This window comes from Tachypleus tridentatus, chromosome 10 (assembly GCF_004210375.1).
Source record: "Tachypleus tridentatus isolate NWPU-2018 chromosome 10, ASM421037v1, whole genome shotgun sequence".
In the NCBI taxonomy this organism is placed as follows: domain Eukaryota; kingdom Metazoa; phylum Arthropoda; class Merostomata; order Xiphosura; family Limulidae; genus Tachypleus; species Tachypleus tridentatus.
This window is the reverse complement of record NC_134834.1, coordinates 85200809-85228784: the sequence shown is the minus strand read 5'-3', so window position 1 is coordinate 85228784 and position 27976 is coordinate 85200809. Positions and strand designations below refer to the sequence as shown.

Here is a 27976-nt window from a genome sequence, read left to right as displayed (position 1 = left end):
CAGCCGTTTTTAAATATATAATTTTCTCTACAAGTGGGTTTTCTCGTCATCACTGATTTGATATTGAAAATTGTGCTAGATAATTGAAATACATTCCAATAAATATTTTGTAATTTGGTAATTACACTTTTTTTTTTTTTACAAACGATTTTGTTGTGCTTTATCTGTACACTTATCTTACACATAACTTACTGGTGTAAATTATACATTTATATCACATTTGTTTATTTATCTGCTTGTTTAGTTGAAAACTCTTTGAACTCGAATTTTCAGTGTATTGATGTTTCGCTCATCTGTAGGCAGAGAACACTTATAACAGTATTTTGATGGGTCGGTACTATGCTTGTTAATATATGTTAGTTCCCAAGCTCATGAAGGATATTTACTGCAATGGTGGGTTTAAAAGTTTGACATCTGTAACCTACGAAAATAAAACAGGATATGATAATCGCATAAATAGAGATACAGTTGGTTAGTACCATTATATTATCCGCTTTCAGGGTTCGGTACTCGACTCGTAATCCGAGGGTCGCGGGTTCGCATCCCCGTTGCACCAAACATGCTCGCTCTTTCAGCCGTAAAGGCGTTATAATGTTACAATCAATCCCACTATTCGTTGGTAAACGAGTAGCCCAAGAGTTGGCGGTGGGTGGTGCTGACTAGCTGCCTTCTCTCTAGTCTTACACTACTAAATTAGGGACGTCTAGATAGACATTGAGTAGCTTTGCGCAAAATTCATAAAACAAATCAACAAAAAAGAAACTTCACTAAAGTCCTACCCGTCGGTCCTATCGACAAAAAAAAAATCTGATCCATTTTCTTCGTACCTGGCAGGTAACATCAAGGTTGACACATGTACTTTTATTATAAAATCAAACAATAGGCAGTCCTCGGTTCTTCTGAAACTCGTGGTTTCTAGGAATTTTTAATTTTTTCGTGTGGTATGGTCCCCCGCTGGGACAGCGGAAAATGTACTGATTTACAACGCTAAAATTAGTGGTTAGATTCCCCTCAGTGGACACAGCAGATATTACGATGTGGCTTTGCTATAAGAAAAACCCGAACAAACACACACTCATGTGATATGGTCCGAACAAACACACACTCATGTGGTATGGTCCGAACAAACACACACTTATTTGATATGGTCCGAACAAACGCACACTCATGTGATATGGTCCGAACAAACGCACACTCATGTGATATGGTCCGAACAAACACACACTCATGTGATATGGTCCGAACAAACACACACTCACGTGATATGGTCCGAACAAACACACACTCACGTGATATGGTCCGAACAAACGCACACTCACGTGATATGGTCCGAACAAACACACACTCACGTGATATGGTCCGAACAAACACACACGTGATATGGTCCGAACAAACACACACTCACGTGATATGGTCCGAACAAACACACACTCATGTGATATGGTCCGAACAAACACACACTCATGTGATATGGTCCGAACAAACACACACTCATGTAATATGGTCCGAACAAACACACAATCATGTGATATGGTCCGAACAAACACACACTCATGTGATATGGTCCGAACAAACACACACTCATGTAATATGGTCCGAACAAACACACACTCATGTGATATGGTCCGAACAAACACACACTCATGTGATATGGTCCGAACAAACACACACTCATGTAATATGGTCCGAACAAACACACACTCATGTGATATGGTCCGAACAAACACACACTCATGTGATATGGTCCGAACAAACACACACTCATGTGATATGGTCCGAACAAACACACAATCATGTGATATGGTCCGAACAAACACACACTCATGTGATATGGTCCGAACAAACACACAATCATGTGATATGGTCCGAACAAACACACACTCATGTGATATGGTCCGAACAAACACACAATCATGTGATATGGTCCGAACAAACACACACTCATGTGATATGGTCTAGTTGCTTTAAGCTTAATATATTTAGTGCAATATCAACTTTTTTTGACAGACACAGATAATATATTGTTTGTGTTTTTTATTAATTTGTTTGACATTTTTTTTAAAACAGGGAAGGGCGATGTTTTCGGGGACGTATTTTGGAAAGAACCTACAATGGGCCAGTCCTGTGCTAACGTAAGAGCCTTGACCTATTGCGACATACACTCTATCAAGAGAGACAAACTTTTGGAAGTTCTCAACTTTTATCATGCTTTTGCTAATTCTTTTGCAAGAAACCTTTTTCTTACATATAATCTAAGACACAGGGTAAGATTTCATACCATATTTATTTCTAATGAATGATCTATTTCTTTAAAGTATGTGTTCTGGTTATTTGTTTTAGCGTAAAGTTACCCCATAAGCTGTCTGTGTGTGTCTGTCGTGGGGATTAATTCTCAAATTTTAGTGTTAGAAGCCTTTTAGATTACCGCTGAGCTACCGATAAACTAACATACATTTATAAAATAAGAAAATGTAATATTAATAGTTATAAGTCTATAAAAATCTTAAATATATTAAATCTATTAATAATGTCAAAAATACATCTATCGGTCTATATTAAATCAAGGTCTTTGGAAATAAATAATAATGTGTTTTGTCATGTTGAAGAAATAATTTTACAGTTAAGTTACAAATATTTTGTCAGTTATTACAGATTTATAGCATTAATTCACAGCATTTGTTAGTTAACAAAGAAGGTCAGCTTTTGTTGTAAGTTAGTTCTGGCTAGCATAGCCTTAATTATTTTATGTAAATAATGTGTTTCGTAATGTTGAAAAAAAATGTTTTACATAGTTACAAAACATAGTGTAAGCTAAAATTAATTGCACTATTCAGGTTACAGATGTGTTGGAGATGATTAGAAACATACAAAGATACACAGAACCTTTCCATTAAAGGAGGAAATGTACGATTAATGGATAGATTTGATCAACTACAATTTTTAGGTGCATCTTGAATGTTACACTGTCTTGAAAACACACGACGCAACTACTTCTTGCAACTTAAACTCTTGGAACAACAAATCTTATCACATATTTATTGCCCACACTTTGTACTCTGCGCAGCACTGAAGCCTTGCTTTCTGTTTACATCTGGCACAAGAAATATCCGATTGTTTTATTCGGCTGACATGTGACAGTTCAATGTCCTTTGTCTTGTGGGTTTGAAAGTACTGGAATTCTTATTGAAAATCTTAGTCAAATGTAACACACAATGTGAGGCCTATTGCATTTGGTACAATCGTTTAAGCGCAGGTAGCCCTCGTGTGGCGTTGCGCGAAATTCAAAAACAAACAAACAGTCTTCTATTCTCTGAATCTTTCACTAGAAGTCGAAGGTCACTCTTTATTTACTTCTTGTTTTCGGTTTGCATTGTTGACAAACTCTAATGACAATTAACGACGACGCTAGAAAGAGACTCACTATTATGTCTCTTTGAACTTCGGATGATCCTCAGTGCAGACTAGCATTCTCAATATTATTTATGGGCTTCCAAACTGACATCCTCAGTGTTACTTATGGACTTGCAAACTAATGTCCTCAATGTTATTTGTAGTCTTGCAGACTAACTTAAATGTGAGTACATTGTTTGTCATCACACATTAATTTATATAATGGTTAACTTATTCTTTTCGAAAATAAAAATACTCTGCAACATTCTAGGTGGCGACCTAGTTGTGAAAGACTACGAATAAGACCAAGGATCTTTACGACTTTAAGAGAAATTTGACAATTAGTTCTCTTCTAACAGGGAAGCGCAAAAAGTATTTTGCGTTATCTTTTGGTGGTTCTTGTAAAATGTACTTCGCAATATATTGGCAACTAACATTTTAGAATAATAATCAGTACTTCACCAACAGAATTTTGTTTCTGTAATGTTTCGTAGAAGAGCGTCCTTTCCTTTCTTCAGAAAACAACAAAAGGTCTCCAAAAACTAATGATGTTTCACAGAATGAATTTATAGTAAGTATACACGGACTTTAAAATATTTTAATTTTTAAGTAACTTGAGGTAATTTAATCACAGGCCAGTTGGTTAAGGCACTCGAATCCCCGTCCCACCAAACATGCTCGTCCTTTCAGCTGTGGGGGCGTCATAATGTTACAATCAATCCCACTATTATTTGGTAAAAGAGTACCCCAAGAGTTGGCAATGGGTGTTGCTGACTAGCTGCCGTCCCTCTGATCTTACATTGCAAAATTAGGGACGGCTAGCGCAGATAGTCCTCTTGTAGCTTTGCGCGAAATTCAGATCAAACCATATTGATATTAAACATTGCTCCGTCACTCCTGAACAGTTAATCTGAGAAGAAACTTACCAAGAACAAAAATGATTCTTTTTTGCGAGAGAATTCGAAGAAATATTTCGAAGGTATGAGCAGGAAATGAAAACATATAAAGAAAGGAACATGTTCGAATATATGTGTTCATTTTCTGCTTAGTTTTTCATGTTGGTATTATATACACATTGAATAAACTGAGCTGAATATCTTTCTTTCAATTCTTCTTATACAAATGACAACTGTACAAAAAACGTACTTTCTTTCGCTCAATAAAATGACAAGAAATGATGGCATCCAAAGGAAAAAAAAATCTTAGCGGCTTCTTCGCAAAACTGAGCGCTTTATTGTGCTGGATGCACCTTTTGTATGCAAAAAAAAAAAAAATTTTGCCAACAGCTCAATGTAGTCAGTCTTTTTTTGCTTAAAAACAAACGCAATACAACTCTCCTTATTGAAATAACGCGTGCAATGAAAAGATGGCATTTTGAACAGCTCACAGAAGAATCACATTCCATGTACTATCTGATCCAAGGGAATAGGTTAACTATACATTTTATATTTTTTCATCACTAGTTTTAGGACAGTCACTGTTGCGCTGTTTCAACAGTCATCTGCTAGTACAACATATTTCCTGTGGTGCTACAGTTGTGATTTTGTTGTTGCTTGTAGTTCATATTTCTGATATTTTAGAGGTTTGGTATTTTTACGTTTATTATTATTACGTATTACGTAATTATTACGTAACTATAAACTTTACTTCTTTGTACTTTATTTCTGCAGTTGATTTTTCGCAAGGTAGCTGACGTTAAGAGGGAGAAAGAATTGGCGGATAAACGAAAGAATGAACCTTCCCAAGACCTTTCTCAAGATCACTTGGTTCGGAAACTGTTTAACCGATTCAAGAAGAACGGTCCAGAAAAGTCACCACCTTGTGCCAATCAAGTGGGAGTATTGTCTGCACCCGACGTGGAAAAGGGAGAACGTTCCTCAGGCACCATTAACGAAAACGGAGGAGATAAATGTAAAAATTCTACAGTTAAAGTATTTACTATCTCTGAAGTTGGGGAAAGAATAGAAAAGGCAGAGAGGACTACAAAATGGGGCGTTTTGAAAGTTGCCAGCAGTGATCACGAAGCGAAGGAAAACAAGGTTACTTCTGGAAGCCAAACGTCGACTAAAGGAGGGGAAGCTATGGAAAAAAAGAATGAACCTCCTAATGTTGTTAAAGACACGAGACCAGTTTCGGGAATAGCAAATAAAGGACTTGGAAAGTGGTCGAAGATCCTGGGTAGCCGTCAGGAAACGATTGAAGAAGTCAGTGAACCAGATTCCCACCAGGCTACTCCTAAACGAAAAATCTCAGAGTCATTTATTTATGGGCATCCTAGTGATAATAACCATAGCAACGTAAACGGTTACCAAAGAAATCTTCATATTGAAGATCAAATATCTGTTAACAAAGAACCTAATGACGACAGTGGTAATTTTAGCGGCGAAATGTTTGTCCCTCGTAGCATCTCTAGTACAGACTATCAGCAGATTATAGTTAACCTCGTGGACTTGCGAGTGGACCTCAGAACTGAAATAAAGAAAATAAGCAATAAAATGACTCGCATAGATGAGCAGATGGCAGAACTGTTAAGCCATTTTGCCCATAACTCTGGGGCTCCCAGTAGTCCAACCCCATTTTCAAAACCTGAAAATAGTTTTAGCTTAGAGTTCAAGCATTTGAAAGGATCTCAGAATTCTTCAGAACATTTCAAACATATTTGCAGCCATCATGGATCCTTCAAGAGGAAAAGCGTTCATGGAAAGTCGAAAACAAAGTCTCTTTCACCACGGACTTGCTATTCAGACTCAACAGTTCGAGCAATGCTAGAGAACGAAATAGTTGAACAAAGAATAGACAGCAACAATTCTCCAACACAACAATTAGAAATTAACGAAGAGGAGTAGGTTTAATTGTTGGTGATTCATCTTATCCTTATTGTTACTGCGCAAGAATCAATTTTTCCTTTTATATGAAGAAACCCTAGAATTTAATCGACTTTCAACTCGTTATTTTACAAGAAACACCTGAATTGACTTGTGTTAATAATGGATTTTTTTTTGCATTGCAGTTATTCTGTAAAAAAAACAAAAACAACTGCTTCTATATCTTCATTCGTCTTTAGAAAAAGGTTTAGTGCATATTAGATATTAGCATTACTCAAGTATGACGAACATCACTTCTTAATGTCCTTCCACATCTGCCTTGAATATACTGTAAATACACTAAAATTAGTGGTTAAAATTTGTACATTTTCATTGCAAAATATAGTCATGAATGTTTATTCTTTTTACTCCTCGAAGGAGTGTGGTTGTGGTAATATATATTGTGCGCAAGAACCAGTGACATGAAATGAGTTCTAAAGAAGAGAGACAAAGTGAGTAAGAAAAAATGATTTCTTTTCTTACTTTTTGGTATTTAACATGTTTGAATCATTCGAACTCGAATACTTATTTCAGAATATTGATTATGGGAGGACTGAATCTTTTACTTTGTGTCCTGGTGAACATTTAAAAAAAATAGATTATATGGTGTCCATTAAATTCGTTATGTTTGTCTGTTTCTCTACAAAATTACAGGTATGCCCGAGCAAGTGAACCTAAGTATTAACGTACTGAACATTACTCATTATTATTTTCATGTTGTCTGTTAACAGAGGTCGTAGAAACATGTCTTGCCAATTTGAAAATTAAACAAGGTAAGTTTGATTTGTTTTGAATTTCGCGCAAAGTTACACGATGGCTATCTGCGCTAACCGTCCCTAATTTAGCAGTGTAAGACTAGAGGGAAGGCAGCTAATCATCACCACCCACCGCTAACTCTTGAGCTACTCTTTTACCAACGAATAATGGGATTGACCGTCACATTATAACACCCCTATAGCTTGAAAGGGCGAGCATGTTTGGTGTGACGGGGATTCGAACCCGCGACCCTATGATTACGAGTGGAACGCCTTAACCCACCTGGCCATGCCGGGACAAGTAGAGTAAGACAAAATAAGTTAACTTGCTAAGTTTCACTGAGTTAACTCAGACTCATAAAATCTATGTGTCACAATTAAACTTAATCATATATTGTAAGTATTTAATCTACACGAAAGCTAGTGTGTGTCACGTCACACTTGATTTCTCGAAATAGGAGGACTCACAAAAAATAAAATGCACTTGATCGAGATACAATAGTTCGATTACTGTCAGCCTGTTACGATTTTAGTGACTAGTGTAGATGGAGGTCGTGTGTAAGTGTAGTCAGTGTTGGTATGATAATCCTAAAGTAAACACGTTATGTGGGATCATCTAATGTGGTGTGTAGTGTATAAAATTTATTATGAAAGTAAAAATATCGATCCAGTTTTAAACTTAAACAGTTTCTGAATTAGTTATTTTCAGTTTTATTACCAACGTTTTTAAGATAAAATAAATCTCTTTAATGAACGAGGACTCTTAAGTTAAAAAATCAACGAATATTTTTCCAATTTTGTTGTCAGTGCATTTCGTTTCACACTTACCGTACATAGACTAAGTAGAAGTACATTTACAGGTTTTTCTGACCTACAAACGGTAAAACCTTTTGACAGCTTCATAAATGGGGCTTTACTTACGACTTAGTTCAGTAAAGAAGTAAACGAAAATGGTTTTCGTCCGCTTTTAAATCAATTACTTACAAAGGGGAAAATTAGTTTCTAACATCGGCATTTAGGAAAAACACGCTTATTGGGTTTTCAAATATTTAATATTGTTGAAACATTCTGTAGCAACGCATTTTCCTAACTCACGCAGGAATCTACAATAGGAACAAATTGCATTCACTTGAAATTTTTACCACATAAGCAACCACCCCATGGAAAACATTTCGACTATTTTGAATGATTCCTCAGTCTGGGAAGTAAAAGGAAATTAATGTTATAGTAAAAAAAAAAAAAAATTATTTACTACTGTTTTTTTTCGCCTCTTTAACTGGTTTAAAAACGAAGATCCCTCGCTAATACAGCGGTATGTCTAGGATTTACAACGTTAAAATCAGGGATTCGATTCCCCTCGGTGGGCTCAGCAGATAGCCCAATGTGGCTTTGCTATAAGAAAACACACAAACACACACATTCAAAACGACTGCGTACACATCTTATAAAATAATATAACTTTAAGAGACAAACAACTATTTTCATCATATGTTATAATCTAAATAGCCTTTTTGTTTAAAAAAAATGTACAATCGTAAAGGCACCAATAACGTGATTTATCTCGTTAAATGTGCACATTACAATGTTGTTTATATTGTGACCTGTTTATGTTGGGCTAACCCAGACAGATTTTGTTATACAGGGTATCTCTTACTTAGTAATTAGTCGATCTGCGATTACATACGCCTGAAAACAGCCTATCAGCTGGACCTGGAAATCAGATATAATATTTCAGTAGTATTACTTTTTGTTCTCACAGGAGCTGGAAATTGACACATTGAGGGACAGATGGTTTGTACATACTAGTGTTTGAGCGCAATATAATATTTATAAATTCTTGCAATATTTCGCAAGTTTTTCAGGTGCGTATAAAATTTAGCGAAAATGGCGGGATTTCGGCATAAAGATAGAATTCCAAAGTGTTGTTTGAGTTTGATTCTATACACTGCATTAACTAAAGGATCTGAGAGTGAAACAAGAAGGATCAAGGGTAATTCCAGACGTAACGTAGAGGGATTTACACGCATATCTTGTTTAACATTCCTAGCACATACATTTAGCAACAAGTGAAGTTAAGCCTGAAGTATTGCAAAGACGTGTTTGTAAGTTACGTACGTCAAAGCATTCGTTTCATAATAATGGAGGGCATTGTTGCGATAAATTATATAACCGTTCCAATACTATGCATATATATATATAATGTAACTTTACTTCATCTTAGGCTTAAGACACTATCTGCTGTCTAAAAAAAAGAGATGATTAAAGAAATTCGAAGAACTCTACTTTTAAATAAATTCTATCAACAGCTGAAGGGGTTGGATAAGCAAAAAACAACAACAACATGTGTATATACATTTTTCCTTTTGCTATGGCTACCACAGTTAAAAACGCAGCAAACGTTCTGCTCTCTTTTCGATGTACCCCCCAGTAGCACAGTGGTATGTCTGCGGACTTACACACTAAAAAACCGGTTTTCGATACCCGTGGTGGGCAGAGCACAGATAGTTCATTGTGTAGCTTTGTGCTTAACTTCAAACTAACAAACCCGCAAGTCAGGATTATGGTTCTGTTATGTTTGGGTACTCTTTAACAAGAAAATCTGGAAACTGACCGTATATCACTCAGTGATATCAATTAGGTGTATCTTGATCACTTTCCACTAAATATTTGTATATATCTTTGGAACTATTTCTAATCATTTGACTTCCAACGACCTGATATATCTTTACTTATGGTTTACATCAAACAGGCTAATCTTGTCGGTTTATTAGACGTTATTCGTTTGTTTGCCTATGTATATTCCTAAACTGATGTAATTTACATACCGTCCAGAGACATACAGTGGACAATATAAACGTTACAATATGCCTAATGCCATATTGCTTTGTTTTATTGGGCACGTTAGGACTAGACATATTACAGTAAGACCCTATACGTTTAACAAAAATAAGTCTTATCATTTATTGTTTAATCACTACGATCTTGATTGCCAGAGAAGACTAAATAAGGTCTACAATATTCTGTAAAGGAAGTATTTGATTAAATGTTTTTATTTCTATAGAAAGGCCAAAAGCTTTGGTTGCTTTCCTTGTTCCAGAATCTCTTCACCTTAACTCTCCACAATTCATTGCTTTGTCAGATATGCGTTTTATTTAAAGTTAGGTTTATTACTTGTAACTGGGTTCAAAATAATCAAATTAATTGTTTAAAAGAAAAGAAATCCAAAAAATACATTTCCTTTAAAAGTTAATCAATCCATACTTTTTTGTGATACTTTTGTTCTCTAAGAAATTATGCATTTATTTAAAAGATTCTTTTCGACTGACAGACAATTTTGTTCTTAAATTTGCTTGAACACGATTAAAACTCAGTTGTTCGAAAACAATATCAGGATTTATTATTATAGTCACAGATAATTAGACTTCATAATCTGTTATTTTTTACTTTAATTCATTGTTTGTAATTGCGTTTGTTTTTATTGTTATACATTTTTGTCATTGTCAACATAATAGTGTTTTATAGTAAAATTGCAGCGATTTTTCGCTTCTACTACGTTTGAAATGTGCATTTAAAAAAATCATAATTTCGGAAACAATTATATGGTATTACGTTCTAAGTTACCAAACCCCTGATTAAGGATGTAATAATGCAACTCAGTAATTGTTAGAAAGTAGGCCTGACATGGCCAGGTGGTTAAGGCTTGACTCTTAATGTGAGGGATGTGGGTTCGAATCCCCGTCACACCAAACATGCTCGCCCTTTCAGCCGTGGGAGCGTTATAATGTTACGGTAAATCCCAATATTTGTTGGTAAAAGAGTAATCCAATAGTTGGCGGTGGTTAGGAATCACTAGCTGCCTTCCCCTAGTCTTACTCTGCTAAATTATCCCATATAGAAGCTATTTAATTACGCATGGTAAACTCTGATATTTTTATTTACCTTAGAATATTTGTTATATATGTCGGTAATGAAAAAATAAATTCATTTTAACTTAGTAGAGGCTGCGTTAGCTCACAAACTTTTGTTTTTTTTATATTAATAAATTAAATTAACACATTTGTGATCACGTTATAATGAAGTGTCACGTGCAACTGTTTTGTGTAAATAAGATGATTCAGACCTACTTACGTAGGTACTGATGTACACCAGATCATTCAGCTTTCGTCAGTATGTCAGTATGTTCCATGAATAAGCTTGTTCATAGATAAATAATAATGCAATAAACAAAGCGTCAAGGCCCGACATGGCCAGGTGGGTTAAGGCGTGCGACTCGTAATCTGAAAGTCGCAGGTTCGAATTACTGTCACACCAGACATGCTCACCCTTGCGCGAAATTCAAAAACAAACAAACAAAACGTCAATAACGTAAAAAAATAACGTTCGTATTTAAAACGTTTAAAAAGTGAGAACAACATGAAAATTACCTCAAGGATTCTTGGCATAAGATACGTGGATGATATTTTAAGAGGAATGATCGAGATATGAAATTCTAAAGATTGGGATAGGACATCTGGAATAATCTTAGAAAATAAAGCAGTTTATTCAACTCGGAAGTATTTTTAGTACGTACTATGACTTAATACGGGTAACGAGAGTACAATAACTATAAGAATATAAGGCAGCTAAAATAATAATAGGTAGGTCTGCCTGAACGAGGGTCTCTCTGAGGTTTATTATTTCTTGGTTGTTTCCTTTCTTAATATATTTTGTGTTGTTGTCTAGCTAAACTTCTTTAAGCTACCAGCTAATCACTAGAATTATTTCATACAGATGTAAAACCAAAACTAGATGACAGGACGTGACAACTGTACTTACTAAAAACATATAAGTTATGTAGAGCTTCTTAACGTTGGGCTTCACTGTTCTGTAGTTGGATAACAGAGAGTGTGTGGTTTTTGTTTAATGTAAGTTAGAGGACGTTAAATGTATACAAAGCAACTTCGAGACACCAAGGTCAAGAAGAAGAACCGATACACATAAAAACAGACAGGTAATTCTAAGGCAAACTGAAATGTGTATGAGCAAGCTAATAAGCACATCAGTAAGGAAGGCATGTGAAGAGGTAGAAACAATACTGCGATAGAGATCATCATCTACCACATGTAAAACTACCTTTATAATGTCTTCAGCTTATTGTGTGGAGATGATTGTTCTTAATGAAATAGAAGGAATTGACAAAAATAACAAGCTAAGTTACCAATAAGTTGCTACTGGTACAATAAGTTACTACTGGTACAATAAGTTACTACTAAGTTTCCATAAAAATGGACTTAGTCGCAGAAAAAAATTAAACAAACAAACAACGACAAATTGTATGAGATTGTAGTCTTGTGGAGATGAGCATTCATAAATGTTTTCAGTTTCTTTCATTTTAGGCCCAGCATGACCAGGTGTTAGGGCGCTCGACTCCCAGTCCGAGAGTCGCGGGCTCGAATCCCCGTCATAATAAACATGCTCATTCTTTCAGGCGTGGAGGTGTTATAATATAACTATTCGATGGTAAAGGGCAGCTGAAAAGTTGACAGCAGGTAGTGATGACTTTCCTTTAATCTTACACTGCTAAATTAGGGACGCCTAGCGTAGATAGCTCTTTTGTAGCTTTGCGCGAAATTAAAAAGGACCACAAACAAATCTTTGATTTTGTTACTTTCCTGTATATTAGTATTCTTAAAAGGATTAAATTTGATAGGCTAAGTTGCCTCTAACGGTGCGTGGATCTATTTCTTTAGATGTTTACATTTTATCCTTCTTACGTATGCAGTTTGTACACTGGCTTTATTTGTCTGTGCTTTACATGTGACATGCTTTGTTTTTGCTCTGCTCTAGGTAAAGCTGCTTTACAATATCAAATAAAGTGCTTTTGATAAGTCGTTATATATACATGTACATAACGTTTTTAACTCAGTGAGGTCGTATGAAGAATAAAGGATAGAGAGCACTTATTTAACAAAGATAGCGGGTTGGTAAGTAGACTTTTGGTAATTCAAAAGTTGGAGCTTTTTTATGAAATATTAAGGCTTAATATATATATATTGTGATGTGTATTCAGTGATGAAACTCCTTTAAGATTTTATCGAAGTTCTCTGATGCAAGACATGAATCACTGCAAAACAAAGATCTGATGAACTCTGGATCACAAGGTATTATCTCAATCAATTAATATTAAGGAAACTTCCTAACTTCTATTTTAAACTATAACATTTTTTTCGTTAGTTATTCAAAGTGTTTATAAAGAGAGTTTGTATTTAAATTCAGCTTCTATAGATACTTCGAACAGCTTCAAAAAAAGATGCTATTTCCGTAGTGTGTAGAAAACTGCTCTTTGTGGACCTAAATACCCTTAGAAACTAACTTTGAATATTTCATATTTTCTAATAGAATTTATGAAAAATAAATCTTATGCATCTAAGCAATAATTTTTTCATATAATACGAAGAAAATAGGGACATTGTAAATATAGGAACTTTCTGTGATATAAAATTTCATGGGAAAATACTCATAAGTCTATGGTCTTTACCGTAAAAAATTATATTTAATTCAATTTCTGAAGTGTTTCAGAGTTTTTCCACCTTAATTTAAACTTCATTATCAATGATAATTTTATTTTTCGCCCGAAGATAAAGAAAGTGTATTTTACATTACTTTCTTTTGTTCTCGTTATAAAATGTTGAACAAAAAACATAACAGCAGCTTCCTAGAAAACGACACGTGACATCTAGTGGCAAGCGTATGCACTATTACATTAACAAATCTTTCCCATATTTATTCCATAGGTTTTTGAAGGATATATTTAGCAATATAAGGTAATTTCGAATTGTTCAAAAAACCTTAAAAATTTGTTGTTGTGGTTTTATGGTTTTAAACCATTAAACAGTACATAAATCGCAGGCTGGTCCTAGTTTTTGACAATTAATTATTATTAAAAAAAATCACTTGTCTTTCCTCTACTAACGAATAAAAGTTACCGTTAAAATGGCTTAGGTTGCAGAGGTGACCTTTATCACTGGCCTGCAGATACAAACGTATCAGTCTGAACAGCATACTTATATGTTATCAAAATAATAATCAGATCGATTTCAAACTATACATTTTATGTCACAAGTTTGCGACCTAATCGCATAATTTTCCTCCTTCAAATAATGGCGCTACACAGGTATTTTTTTTCTCTTAGTAAATAAAAATGCGATATATATAAGCGCCTACTAATTATATATCAAATTAGTTATATACATTTACTCGTTTGTTTACAGATATTGTTATACTATTTTCTATTTATCAGATAGTTTTGGTGCCTAATCCTCCCAACATTATTCATGTATACTTCTTTTTATTGTATTTAATAATATGTTTGTAGAATATGCAAAAAATTAACTCGATTAATATGACAAAAGACTGAACTAAGACAAAATCTGTGGATACGTAATGTATCCCTATTGGTTATCACAGGGTTAAATATCACTATGCTACTAACATTTAACATTAGTTTAACCAAAGTTTAAGCATGTACTCGATATTTTGTGCTTAAAAAATAATTACAATAAATACTTATTGGACATTTGAATCGTTATATAAATTTTGAATGCATTATATTGCTCTTTTAAGGTATTTGAACTTAACTTTGAGAATATAGTGATATGCAAATCTAGTATACCCAAGAAGGTGTAACCAATCTTAACGAAAAAAAATATATCTTGCTTTTAAATTTCGAGGTACGATTACTGTAGACCCATAAATATATAGCTTATACAAATATTATACATAAATATTTTGTAAAATAAAACTGTTTATGACTACTTTTAGGTTGTTGGATTTTTTTTTCATTCTTGTAATCTTCCATATTTTGAAACCTGGCAGATTTAACGACACATCTGTATCTAATTGCACCAGCTGAAAGACAAACCCTGCAAGTAAACACTATATACGTGTGTTTGAATGAGTCGTAAACGTTTGATAAAATGCATTCAGAATGGTTTCCAAAAATCAACAGCTTGAGAAAGAAAAGGAAAAAAGTCGCACAAGTTTAATAAAACATAGAAGTAACTTTTCTAAGTTTTATCTTTCAAAAAAGATTATTATAAATGAAACACCTGCAAACACACAGCAACAATGTTGAAATGTTTATACACATTAAATAAAAATATCAAGAAAGTCAATGAACATATTTTGAACCTCCAAAACCCGTAGTAAACTTATCTGCAGACAACATCTCTCAACAAAAAAAAATATATACGAAAATTCATGGCTTGGCTTCCGGTAATTACAAAAAAATATATAAATAACAACGACTTATAACTTATGTTGCGTTATTTATTTTCTAATATTAATAACCATTTTCCCGTTATAATTTCTATCTAAGAATTTTTCTCGAGGTTCGTAATACAAGGTTGAGTAATTTATATTGAAACGATTTTGAACATGAAGATGTCACAGCCAGTATAAGGTAATTTAGAACACCTCTGGAAAAGCAAAATAATATAAAGATTTTTAGGTAAGTATTAAAGTTGTTACTGGAAAACTAACTGTCATACTTTTGAGAACAGGTCTTCAGCGTTTTGTATGAGACTATATTATTATGTTTCATTGGTAGTTTTGTATGAGACTATATTATTATGTTTCATTGGTAGTTTTGTAGTATGAGACTATATTATTATGTTTCATTGGTAGTTTTGTATGAGACTATATTATTATGTTTCATTGGTAGTTTTGTATGAGACTATATTATTATGTTTCATTGGTAGTTTTGTATGAGACTATATTATTATGTTTCATTGGTAGTTTTGTATGAGACTATATTATTATGTTTCATTGGTAGTTTTGTATGAGACTATATTATTATGTTTCATTGGTAGTTTTGTATGAGACTATATTATTATGTTTCATTGGTAGTTTTGTATGAGACTATATTATTATGTTTCATTGGTAGTTTTGTATGAGATTATATTATTATGTTTCATTGGTAGTTTTGTATGAGACTATATTATTATGTTTCATTGGTAGTTTTGTATGAGATTATATTATTATGTTTCATTGGTAGTTTTGTATGAGACTATATTATTATGTTTCATTGGTAGTTTTGTATGAGACTATATTATTATGTTTCATTGGTAGTTTTGTATGAGACTATATTATTATGTTTCATTGGTAGTTTTGTATGAGACTATATTATTATGTTTCATTGGTAGTTTTGTATGAGACTATATTATTATGTTTCATTGGTAGTTTTGTATGAGACTATATTATTATGTTTCATTGGTAGTTTTGTATGAGACTATATTATTATGTTTCATTGGTAGTTTTGTATGAGACTATATTATTATGTTTCATTGGTAGTATTATGATACCGAAAAATCACCATTTTTCAGAAGTGTATTTAACAGCCTTTCCAATGCAAAATATTCATGCTTTTGAAAACTAAAGATGTGTTCAGATCGGTTACTCAGAATGTTCAAGACGGGCTATTCCTTATAGTTAATGGTATTGGAAAATAAAGGATATGAATGAATTTGTGGTACCAAATTCATCCAGAAATAGGACTGGAAGAGTGGTAAGCAAAGATTGACACGTTGCACAGGTGCGAATAAACGAACACAATAATCAAATGGCTTAAGTTATGTATATATCTTAGGCAATAGTACACAATATAATTAAGAAGATTCTCCTTTTGAAAACGAGGCCACCAGGGTATGGGTTCACCAAAATAAGGCTTTCAGTAATATCTCCCAATCAACCAAACATACTTTAAACAGCTAGAGAGAGAAACTGGTGTTTATGGTATTTTAGAAGAAAACATACTGTTGAAGCTGCCGAACGTGGTATCTATAGATGTTTTTTTGCAACTGGACTGTTGTAACGATTGTTACGAAATCGTCGCCTTCGTATCCTAGATAGATTATAGTAAGCTAACAAGGAGGAGTAGTGTGCTTCAGACATGACATCCTTTGTTCTGCAATGGAAACTGCGCTTATTGTCAAGATATTTGGTCGTCAGGCATGAGGAATCGCCGGACGTGGCGACTTTGTCTATAACGACATAGTGAAGCTCTAAAATCGTTTAACTATGACCTACTCAAATACCTGTATATTATGTTTGGGTTCAAACGCCAAGTTACCCATTGAGCTATGTGTGTTGTATCAATTACTTTCTGATCTAATTTTATAACGATACTAACGTGTGCCACATTCACATTTTGAGCGCACTTTCTCGGGGTACAGCAATATGTCTGCGGACTTACAACTCTCGAAACCAGATTTCGATATTCGTGCTGGGTAGAGCACATCTAGCCTATTGTGTATCTTTCTGCTTGACTACTAACAAAAGAATCGTCATAAGATGTGTAATTTATAAATACAACAATATGATCAGATAAATTATGATGGCTGACTGTTTAGCTTTGTGCTTAACTAAAAAGAATCACTTGAAGCATATAAATAATTTACACACTCCATTTTTGCCGTCTGTCATAATCAGACATTTTGGACAGTTTATCATACTGATTTCAAAGACATTGTACAGCTTCCTTTATCTTCCTACAGTTAACACATTTAACTGTGCATCAATGTATTCAAGGTTTCCAATTATGTTTCCATAACTGTTCATCTGAAGGTTGACAACCTTATTACTATAGGTTTCTCTTACTAATCCATTTTTCTGGGCATTGTCTTGCACATTTGACGACTTCGGACGTTGTCTGTTCGCACAAAGGTACACAATGGAGTATCTGTGGTGGGACCATTGCAAGTATCTAAAGTTAATTTTAATCATTATAAACACTCAGACTTGCCGATGAGACACAAAGGGGTTCCACTTTAATATTTTCAATTTTTATTTTGTTATTTCATTGGCTTTCCTTTCACAGTAGATATTTGCTTTTTTTTTTTAATTTTCCAGTTCACATTTTCGGAGATATTCCAAACTAACTTACTAATTATATTTAGAAACTCACTGCCTGTATTCTTAAATTTCTAATCAAAGTCAGATCACTACGCATGCCTAAGTTGCTGTGATACCATGATAGCCCTACCTTTGCTTCTGAGGTTAAAAACCTACTGGTATGAAGTGTTTCATCAAACATATTTGAAATAAATGAGCTATAAATATAATGCGATAATACAAACGTTGTTAATTGTGTGGGTGTGTGTGATCGTTGTCTTAGAAACAGAAAAAACGAAGTATTGATTCAAACAATACTTGTATCAAACATTGTTATATGAACCTCAATGCTAAAATATGATAATCTCGAAGTTTTAAGCAAAATATACTTTCCATTGACAAATTATGATAAATGTTAAAAGATGCTACACCCATTGTGAAAGCTATGTGACACTAATTGATAAAGAGTCGAGTACCTTAAGATTGTTTCAAACATTTAAATATTTCTGTAATTTAGTACACTTTTGGAGAGGCAAATGAATATCGAGGTTCTGGTGGAAGTTTCAAACATTTTATTGGTAAACTAAGTGTGGTACTCTTAAGAACAGGTCTCGTAAGTTAGTTGTTTTTTTCAGACAGGTTTTAAGTTATAAATCGTGTAAATCTTCAGTTAGAGATACAGACGTTTTTGTTGTTGGTTTTGGTATTTCGTATTGCCAGTGTATCTTGTTTGAAAAGGTTTGTTTGTTTGTTTCGGAAGTTCGCACAAAGCTACTCGAGGGCTATCTGTGCTAGCCGTCCCTAATTTATCAGTGTAAGACCAGAGGGAAGGCAGCTAGTCATCACCACCCACCGCCAACTCTTGGGCTACTCTTTTACCAACGAATAGTGGGATTGACCGTAACATTATAACGCCCCCACGGCTGAAAGGCGAGCATGTTTGGCGCGACGGGGATGCGAACCCGCGACCCTCAGATTAGGAGTCGCACGCCTTAACACGCTTGGCCATGCCGGGCCAGTTTGAAAAGGACAGTAAAATCTAGCTATATATATTTAAATGATAATTTTATCAAGATAACACTAACCACTCAAGGAACCCTTTAACCCTTTTAAGAACAGTGGCAATAAACGAACAATCTGATTAATTGATTAATTTTAAATTCCTCTCATATGCATGTATAGGGTGTATTAATTAGATATTCAGCATCTAAACGTACAAATTTTTTAAACACGTGGTTCTGTATGCCTTTACTGAAGTTTAGTACTAAGATATAGTACTTTCGTATTTTAAACGGTGTCTTATCATGCAGTTAAGAAAACTCAGGGAGTTTTGTGATCTCATTAATGTGAACAGAGAAACGTATTCCTGATTTTTTTTGCTCTAAATTTTTCTTTCTGCTTTTGAATAATAAATTACTTTGTAAACGTGTTATGTACTGGAAAGGTGCAAGGATAGAGAAATCGATATGTTATTAGTGAAATGACTGTTTTATCAACTTTTGTTGGTGGCTCACTCTGCCGACACATAAAAATAACTTGTGAAATTATATTGTTATCCTTCTGGTATATCTATAGCAGATATTCCTTTTAAAAAAAAATTCAAGAGATAAAGTGATTTACATAATTGAATAGATATTACTTATATTAGAAAGTACAGGCTGTTGACGGCTTCAATAGATATTTTTACTGTGTACAGTACCCCGTTGTTTACTACCTACACAAGTGTTGATAATTTATACCCATGGGGTAAGTTGTAGCTAACGTTCAGTTTCTACTTTCTTCATTCTCTCCTATATCATTTTGGAAAACGTAAAATACTTTCTTCATATACTTATATTTTATACAAATACAAATAGAAAGCTTTTTTTAAATCTATTATCTGTATGTGTCAGACTGTAAAATATGTCAGTTTTCACTACCAACATTATGTAAAAACTAAGAAATAGTATAAAATAAATGAATCTCAATAATTCATAGAACAATAATAATTCATATTTTACTTATGATCTCAGTGGAAAGTTTAGGATTGTTTTTCACAATATTCATTAATTTTATTTTTCATAAATGAATCTTAATAATTCCTACAACAACAACAATTATTATTATTATACTTAATAATTCCTGTTTTACCTATGATCTCAGTGGAAAGTGTAGGATTGTTTTTCATACTATTCATTAAGTTAACTTTTCAATTTTTCAACTTATGCATCTTTTTAAAACGTACAATTCTTTCCGTTTCTCCACTCTTTTAAGTCGTTCTCTAGTACAACGGTAAGTCTACGGATTTACAACGCTACAATCAGGGGGTACGATTATCCTCGGTAAGCTCAGCAGACAGCCCGATGTGGCTTTGCTATAAAGAAAAAAAAATACACAAACTTTCTTTCTCATTTGTGAAGGTAATTCAGTTAATATAACTGAATTACCTGCATCAATCTGACATTGTGTGCATTTTTTAGAAATATGAATCATTTCATGTACGAGGGCTGTTCAAAAAATACGCGGACTGACGTCATAAAACAAAATGTACTTTATTTAGAAGTTACAGGTCTGGGACCCCTTCAAAGTACTTTCCTCCCCAACGCACACACTTATCCCAACGGTGTTTCCACTTGTTGAAACAGTCCTGGTACGATTCTTTTGTAATGTCCTCCAGCTCCTTCGTCGCATTTGCCTTAATCTCGGGAATCGTCTCAAATCTTCTTCCTTTCAAGGGTCTTTTGAGTTTGGGGAACAAGACAAAATCGCAAGGAGCTAGGTCAGGTGAGTAGGGGGGTTGGAAAGAACAGTGATCGAGTGTTTGGCCAAAAACTCACGAGTTCTGAGGGACAAATTTCGCAGCAACGCGGTGCATCTTCAATTTTTAGGTCAAAATCTCGTAACAAGATCCAACTGATATCCCACACTCTTCAGAAAGCTCCCTGACAGTCAGACGTCGATTTGTCCGCACCAGGGTGTTGATTTTGTCGACGTCTGGGTCGTTAGTTGACGTGGAAGGACGTTCAGGACGCTCATCATCTTCAATGGACTTTCGACCATCCTTAAAACGTTCATGCCACTTGAAACATGCCGTACGCTTCATAGCAACATCACCGTAAGCCGTGTTAAGCATAGCAAAAGTTTCAGTCGCAGATTTTCCAAGTTTAACACAAAATTTCACAGCAAGTCGTTGCTCCTTCAGGTCATTCATTCTGAAATCCGCCAAACGAAAAAATCGCACTTCACTTAAAACCACGTAGCTTATACACAAATGAAGATATTTGCAATCGGGAAATGGCGTCGTAATCAGCTGATCTGTGTGAACCTAGCGACACCAAGCGGATTCCCCTGGAACCAACTGGAGCTGCGCAATTCAAACAGTCCGCGTATTTTTTGAACAGACCTCGTATTACCCACAATTAGAAGTATAATTTGATGTTTGATTCCCAATATCCGTGTATACTTACATGCTGTCGGGTCTCACAATTTCCATTAATTTTAAAAATTGATCACTTCCATTCTTTCACATATATCAAGCCTCAGATCGAAATTATTCTGAACAAAATCGTCATTGTTTAATATATTCTTTTTAGAATAAATTCAATATATAAAACATATAAACATATAATCAACATCCAATTGTTCCTTGGATTTTTCTACTTATTTCTGAATTTTGTTAAACTCGAAATGAAGACAAAACATGATTTTTTCTTAATTAAATTGCTTTAAACTCTCTTAGAATATCGATTTTATTTTCTTTAATTATCTTTCTCTCGCGTGGTGTCCTTCATGTCCTTGTGCATTATGTAAATTGTTTATGAACAGATATATAGGATTTTAGGTAGTTTTTATTACCTGAATTTTAGACTAACAGAGATAATTACCTAATAATATTTTACCAACTTCCATTGTACCTTCATGAAATAAAAAGACTACGTAGTATACTGCAAATTGATTTGTTTTGAATTTCTTGTAAAGCTACACAAGGGCTATCTGCGCTAGCCATACCTACTTTTGTAGTGATGGACAAAATGGAAGACAGCTAGTCAACACCAATTCTTAGGCTACTCTTTTTACCAATAAATAATGAGAGTGACTATCATATCACAACGCCTCCATGGGTGAGAGGGCAAACATATTTGGTGAAAAGAAAATTTGAATCTGCGATCCGCAAACTGGGAGTGGCACTTCATCATATATATATATATATATATATCAAGGTTTCCGTAAGCGTATTTTACGTATTATCACACATAAATCATTCATACACGATATATTAAGTGTATTCCTCGAAAAGCATTTACGAGTGCAAGCAATTGATCAGGGAAATCACACAATTGATTACGAAATAACTACTACACTAAAACAAGAGCTTTTAACCATAGAAATGAAGCTGGCTATATATAAAAATGGTACTGCTCGTCTACGGCATGAGCCTAAAGTGTTTCCTTCTCACTTGTCCAACATGGCCAGGTGGTTAAGGCACTCAACTCGTAATCTGAGGGTCGAATTTCCGTCATACCATACATGATCGCCCTTTCAGCCGTGGAAACATTATAATGTGACGGTTAATCCCACTATTCGTTAGTGAGTAGCCCAAGAGTTGGTAGTGGGTGGTGATGACTAGCTGCCATGCCTATAGTAGTATTTCACCGCTAAATTAGGGACCACTATCACAGATGGCTCTTGTGTAGCTTTGCGCGAAATTCAAACATAAACAAACGTTCTCACCTTGTTAATACAAACAAGAAAACGATCATCCATACACAGTAATGTTAAACTGGAATTTACACATGTACGTTTATGTTATAAGTGAGAGTTTTATGTTCTTTTTTCAGATGTGAAAAAGATTTGCAAACACACGGTAATACTTATGGGATAAGCTGCTTTTCATTTCTGATGTGACTCACTAGATGGCGGCACAAAATAAATCCTAACATTCTCTGATGAAATTTTCGTGAAATGCATTGGAGAAGACATGTTTGTTTTCGGAATTTCGCACAAAGCTACTCGAGGGCTATCTGTGCTAGCCGTCCCTAATTTAGCAGTGTAAGACTACAGGGAAGGCAGCTAGTCATCACCACCCACCGCCAACTCTTGGGCTACTCTTTTACCAACGAATAGTGGGATTGACCGTTACATTATACGCCCCCAAGGCTGGGAGGGCGAGCATCTTTAGCGCGACGCGGGCGCGAACCCGCGACCTTCGGATTACGAGTCGCACGCCTTACGCGCTTGGTCATGCCAGGCCAGTGGAGAAGACAAAGAAAATGCTAAAGTATTATATTCAGAAAGAAATCATAACTGCTTACTTAAATTTACGTTTCGCTATTTAAAATATTACATATTATACCTATTAATATGAAAGCTAATAAAACTTGTTTGTTTGTTTTGAAGTGAGGTACGAGGTTACACAATGAGTTATCCTGTGCTCTGCCCACTGCGGGTATCGAAACCCAGTTTCCAGTGTTGTAAGTTGGCAGACATACCGCGGGGCCAGTGGGGAGAAGGGCTGAAAAAATTATATGAAATAATATACCTTAACCCACAGATAAAGTTAAAAATCAATTCTAACGTAGCCTAACGGGAAGGAACATCAAACCTTGAAACTGGCTGACTTGTAGGTAAATATTCTGCAAATTTGTGTGGCTATAGCAGAAAAGCATGGCTCGTATGTATTTATATCACGATAAAAATATAAATTTAAAACACAGGAAATTAACAAAAGAATTCACTGGCTTCTATAAATATAACTTGAAATACATATAAAGAGTGTGATCTAGTTATTTTAACTTTATAATCCATAAAATAATTTTCACTTAACGTTGTTTTATAAATTTTCACACGGTGGGTTTGTTTTGAATTTCGCGCAAAGGTACAAGAAGGCTATCTGCGCTAGCCGTCCATAATTTAGCAGTGTAAGACTAGAAGGAAGGCAGCTAGTCATCACCACCCACTGCCAACTCTTGGGCTACTATTTTACCAATGAACAGTAGGATTGAACGTCCGAAGGGGCGAGCATGTTTTGCATGACGGGAAAACTTGGTGTGTTTCATCACGAAGTTAATTTGGGTTTACCTAAAAACTAACGAGAAAACAGTTTATTTGATGAATTTTGCGAAAGCTACTAATTTAGAAAAGTGAAAGCACCTAGTAAACACCACCCACCGCCAAATCTTGGGCTAATGTTTACCAAAGCTACACAATTGGTTACCTATGGTGTATCAACCGCAGCTATCAAAACCCGGTTTTTTGCGTTATAAGCCTTCAGATTGAGCCTTGAGATACTGGAGAAAAACCAACACATTATATTGCCCCTAAGACTGAAAGAAAGAGCAGTTACGGTGAAGAGATTCGAGCCAGCGACTTGCAGGCTTAAAATAGAGAAAGTTGTAAATTCTGCATACATAAAGGACCTCGGTGACAGGAATCGGACGTATAAAGTCCGGGACTTATCCGATTACGGTCACAATTATATAGAGTGTATCATACTTTGATGTGGAACATTTACAAATTAAAAAATCAGACAAAATTTTTCCTATTTACCTCTGACCATTTCATTAGTTGATAACAGTACTTCTTGTTGAGTAGCTGACAGGTCCATTCATCGTCGCAAGCCAGAGCTCGACTGATCTTCACAAGACAACTCCAATTCCGGAGGACCGTGACTGGATAGAACTGTACTATTCTTCAACAAGTAACCGCTAATCGATATTTATTCTATAGGTTATTTGCATCTGCAATGTTCCAAAATATTTGGCTAGCAATCTGTGCAGCCGCTGTAGATGCAATCACGACGTACTTTTTGACAGCCCTTGTTAAGGTAAATCTATCTGTCATCCCAAAGATGCTGTAGTGGCACTCAAAGATAGGTTTGATGCTGACAAGAACACTAGTGATAGTAGTAGTATCCTTCTGCTGAATCAGAAATTCAAGACAATTCAAGTGGATAATAAAGAGAGGACATAGTTTGATGTGAGAATCAAATCCTGTGTAGGATCGCTGCTAGTAAAAGATTGTAGGGGGTGTGGCCACTCCGAAACTTTGCGTCTTTTTAACTGTTCATAAACTTTTGAATTAAATAGATTACTACTTTGAAAAATAGCATATTTGGATACACCAGAGATTAGACTTTCTAACGGTGTATGGTGTATTTAACATCTACGAAGCACAATTACAGCATATCGCTCTGGACTCTAAATCTAGCAATTTGAGTTCACATCTTGGTGGGACCTATATTATAATGACAAGAATACCTTGTTCCTTCTCATGCCTCCCAAAAACTATACTTTTCTTGCCTCTCGTTTACGAAGAAATCCTGTGTTGATCAACAACGTTAAGCCTCGTTCGTTGTTTGCATATTACAAACAAGTCAAACTTACCGAATCAATATATATGTATATATATCTGATAACAGTTTATCAATATATTTTGAATTCAAGGTAAATACAATATAAAAATAAACAGATAATGAAGTACTTTTATATGCAAAAACGGCTCGTTTGGGTTGAGAAAATATTTTACATAGTGAACCTGAAACGTTGTTCGCTCTTCTTTGTAAAATATTTTCTCAACCCAAACGAGCCGTTTTTGCATATAAATTTCTCAACAAGTGGGTTTCTCGACATCACTAATGAAGTACTTGTTCGTTTCAATGGTTTGATATTTTTAAATTATGATGCATTGACTTCTACTCAAAAGTTAAAGATAGTGCTTTTAAAAAAAAGGCTTTTACGCTGTCGATAAACGTACTATGGAATAGTAAAGAAATGATCTTTGCTTTCTCAAACAAACAAACAAAAAATATTAGTTGAGGAATTAACGGAATATTCTTCTGCCATAAATTTTTGTGGTGTTCTACAACCCTTTAGTTGTTGTTTTACCAATTACCTGAATATCCTGATAAAAACATCTCTTTTTTCATGATTTTATAACAAGTTTAATTATTGTAACAATGACAATAGTATTGCAGTGTTATGTAAAAATATTAAAAAAAAACACTTATAAAGATGGTTATAGGTAACAGTTTTAGAAAATGGTTTTGTTTCAAAATTACCAAAAATATCTCATTAAAATGGACCTACGACTTTATTTTAAGAGAAAATAAAGTAATTCCAAACATACTTGTAGACAAAAACCTTGTGTTTAGGAAAATAATTAAATAGGAAACCAGTTGTTTCATGCCTTTCAACGCGTGTGCAATATGAGTTATTTACTTGAGAAATACGGATAGTATTTTGTAAACCCCACCACTTTCGAAATGTACCTTTATGAAACACCTGACTTAAGACATTGGTTGAATAAGAATAACTTTAGCTTTCTAACATTAATTAATAGATGTACTTAGTAGCTTGGCCAGAAATATAACGTGAATCAACAGATGTACTTAGTAGCTTGGCCAGAAATATAACGTGAATTAATAGATGTACTTAGTAGCTTGGCCATAAATATAACGTGAATCAACAGATGTACTTAGTAGCTTGGCCAGAAATATAACGTGAATCAATAGATGTACTTAGTAGCTTGGCCATAAATATAACGTGAATCAACAGATGTACTTAGTAACTTGGCCAGAAATATAACGTGAATCAACAGATGTACTTAGTAGCTTGGCCAGAAATATAACGTGAATCAATAGATGTACTTAGTAGCTTGGCCAGAAATATAACGTGAATCAACAGATGTACTTAGTAGCTTGGCCAGAAATATAACGTGAATCAACAGATGTACTTAGTAGCTTGGCCATAAATATAACGTGAATCAACAGATGTACTTAGTAGCTTGGCCATAAATATAACGTGAATCAACAGATGTACTTAGTAGATTGGCCATAAATATAACGTGAATCAACAGATGTACTTAGTAGCTTGGCCAGAAATATAACGTGAATCAACAGATGTACTTAGTAGCTTGGCCAGAAATATAACGTGAATCAACAGATGTACTTAGTAGCTTGGCCATAAATATAACGTGAATCAACAGATGTACTTAGTAGCTTGGCCATAAATATAACGTGAATCAACAGATGTACTTAGTAGCTTGGCCAGAAATATAACGTGAATCAACAGATGTACTTAGTAGCTTGGCCAGAAATATAACGTGAATCAATAGATGTACTTAGTAGCTTGGCCAGAAATATAACGTGAATCAACAGATGTACTTAGTAGCTTGGCCAGAAATATAACGTGAATCAACAGATGTACTTAGTAGATTGGCCATAAATATAACGTGAATCAACAGATGTACTTAGTAGCTTGGCCAGAAATATAACGTGAATCAACAGATGTACTTAGTAGCTTGGCCATAAATATAACGTGAATCAACAGATGTACTTAGTAGCTTGGCCATAAATATAACGTGAATCAACAGATGTACTTAGTAGATTGGCCATAAATATAACGTGAATCAACAGATGTACTTAGTAGCTTGGCCAGAAATATAACGTGAATCAACAGATGTACTTAGTAGCTTGGCCATAAATATAACGTGAATCAACAGATGTACTTAGTAGCTTGGCCATAAATATAACGTGAATCAACAGATGTACTTAGTAGCTTGGCCAGAAATATAACGTGAATCAACAGATGTACTTAGTAGCTTGGCCAGAAATATAACGTGAATCAACAGATGTACTTAGTAGCTTGGCCATAAATATAACGTGAATCAACAGATGTACTTAGTAGCTTGGCCATAAATATAACGTGAATCAACAGATGTACTTAGTAGCTTGGCCATAAATATAACGTGAATCAACAGATGTACTTAGTAGCTCGGCCAGAAATATAACGTGAATCAATAGATGTACTTAGTAGCTTGGCCAGAAATATAACGTGAATCAACAGATGTACTTAGTAGCTTGGCCAGAAATATAACGTGAATCAACAGATGTACTTAGTAGCTTGGCCATAAATATAACGTGAATCAACAGATGTACTTAGTAGATTGGCCAGAAATATAACGTGAATCAACAGATGTACTTAGTAGCTTGGCCAGAAATATAACGTGAATCAACAGATGTACTTAGTAGCTTGGCCAGAAATATAACGTGAATCAACAGATGTACTTAGTAGCTTGGCCATAAATATAACGTGAATCAACAGATGTACTTAGCAGCTTGGC

The 27976-nt window shown here is 34.6% G+C and overlaps 1 protein-coding gene across 1 annotated transcript in view; it reads left to right on the top strand.

Annotated features, from left to right (window-relative positions):
- LOC143229775 (potassium voltage-gated channel protein eag-like) overlaps window positions 1–14458 on the top strand; it is a 118420-nt gene extending 103962 nt beyond the window's left edge. The window contains exons 9-10 of the mRNA XM_076462531.1: window positions 2068–2264; window positions 5061–14458. Of these exons, the coding sequence (XP_076318646.1) occupies window positions 2068–2264; window positions 5061–6236 (1373 nt within the window). The 3' untranslated portion in view covers window positions 6237–14458. The remainder of the gene's footprint in view (window positions 1–2067; window positions 2265–5060) is intronic.
- Window positions 14459–27976: the final 13518 nt, after the last annotated feature.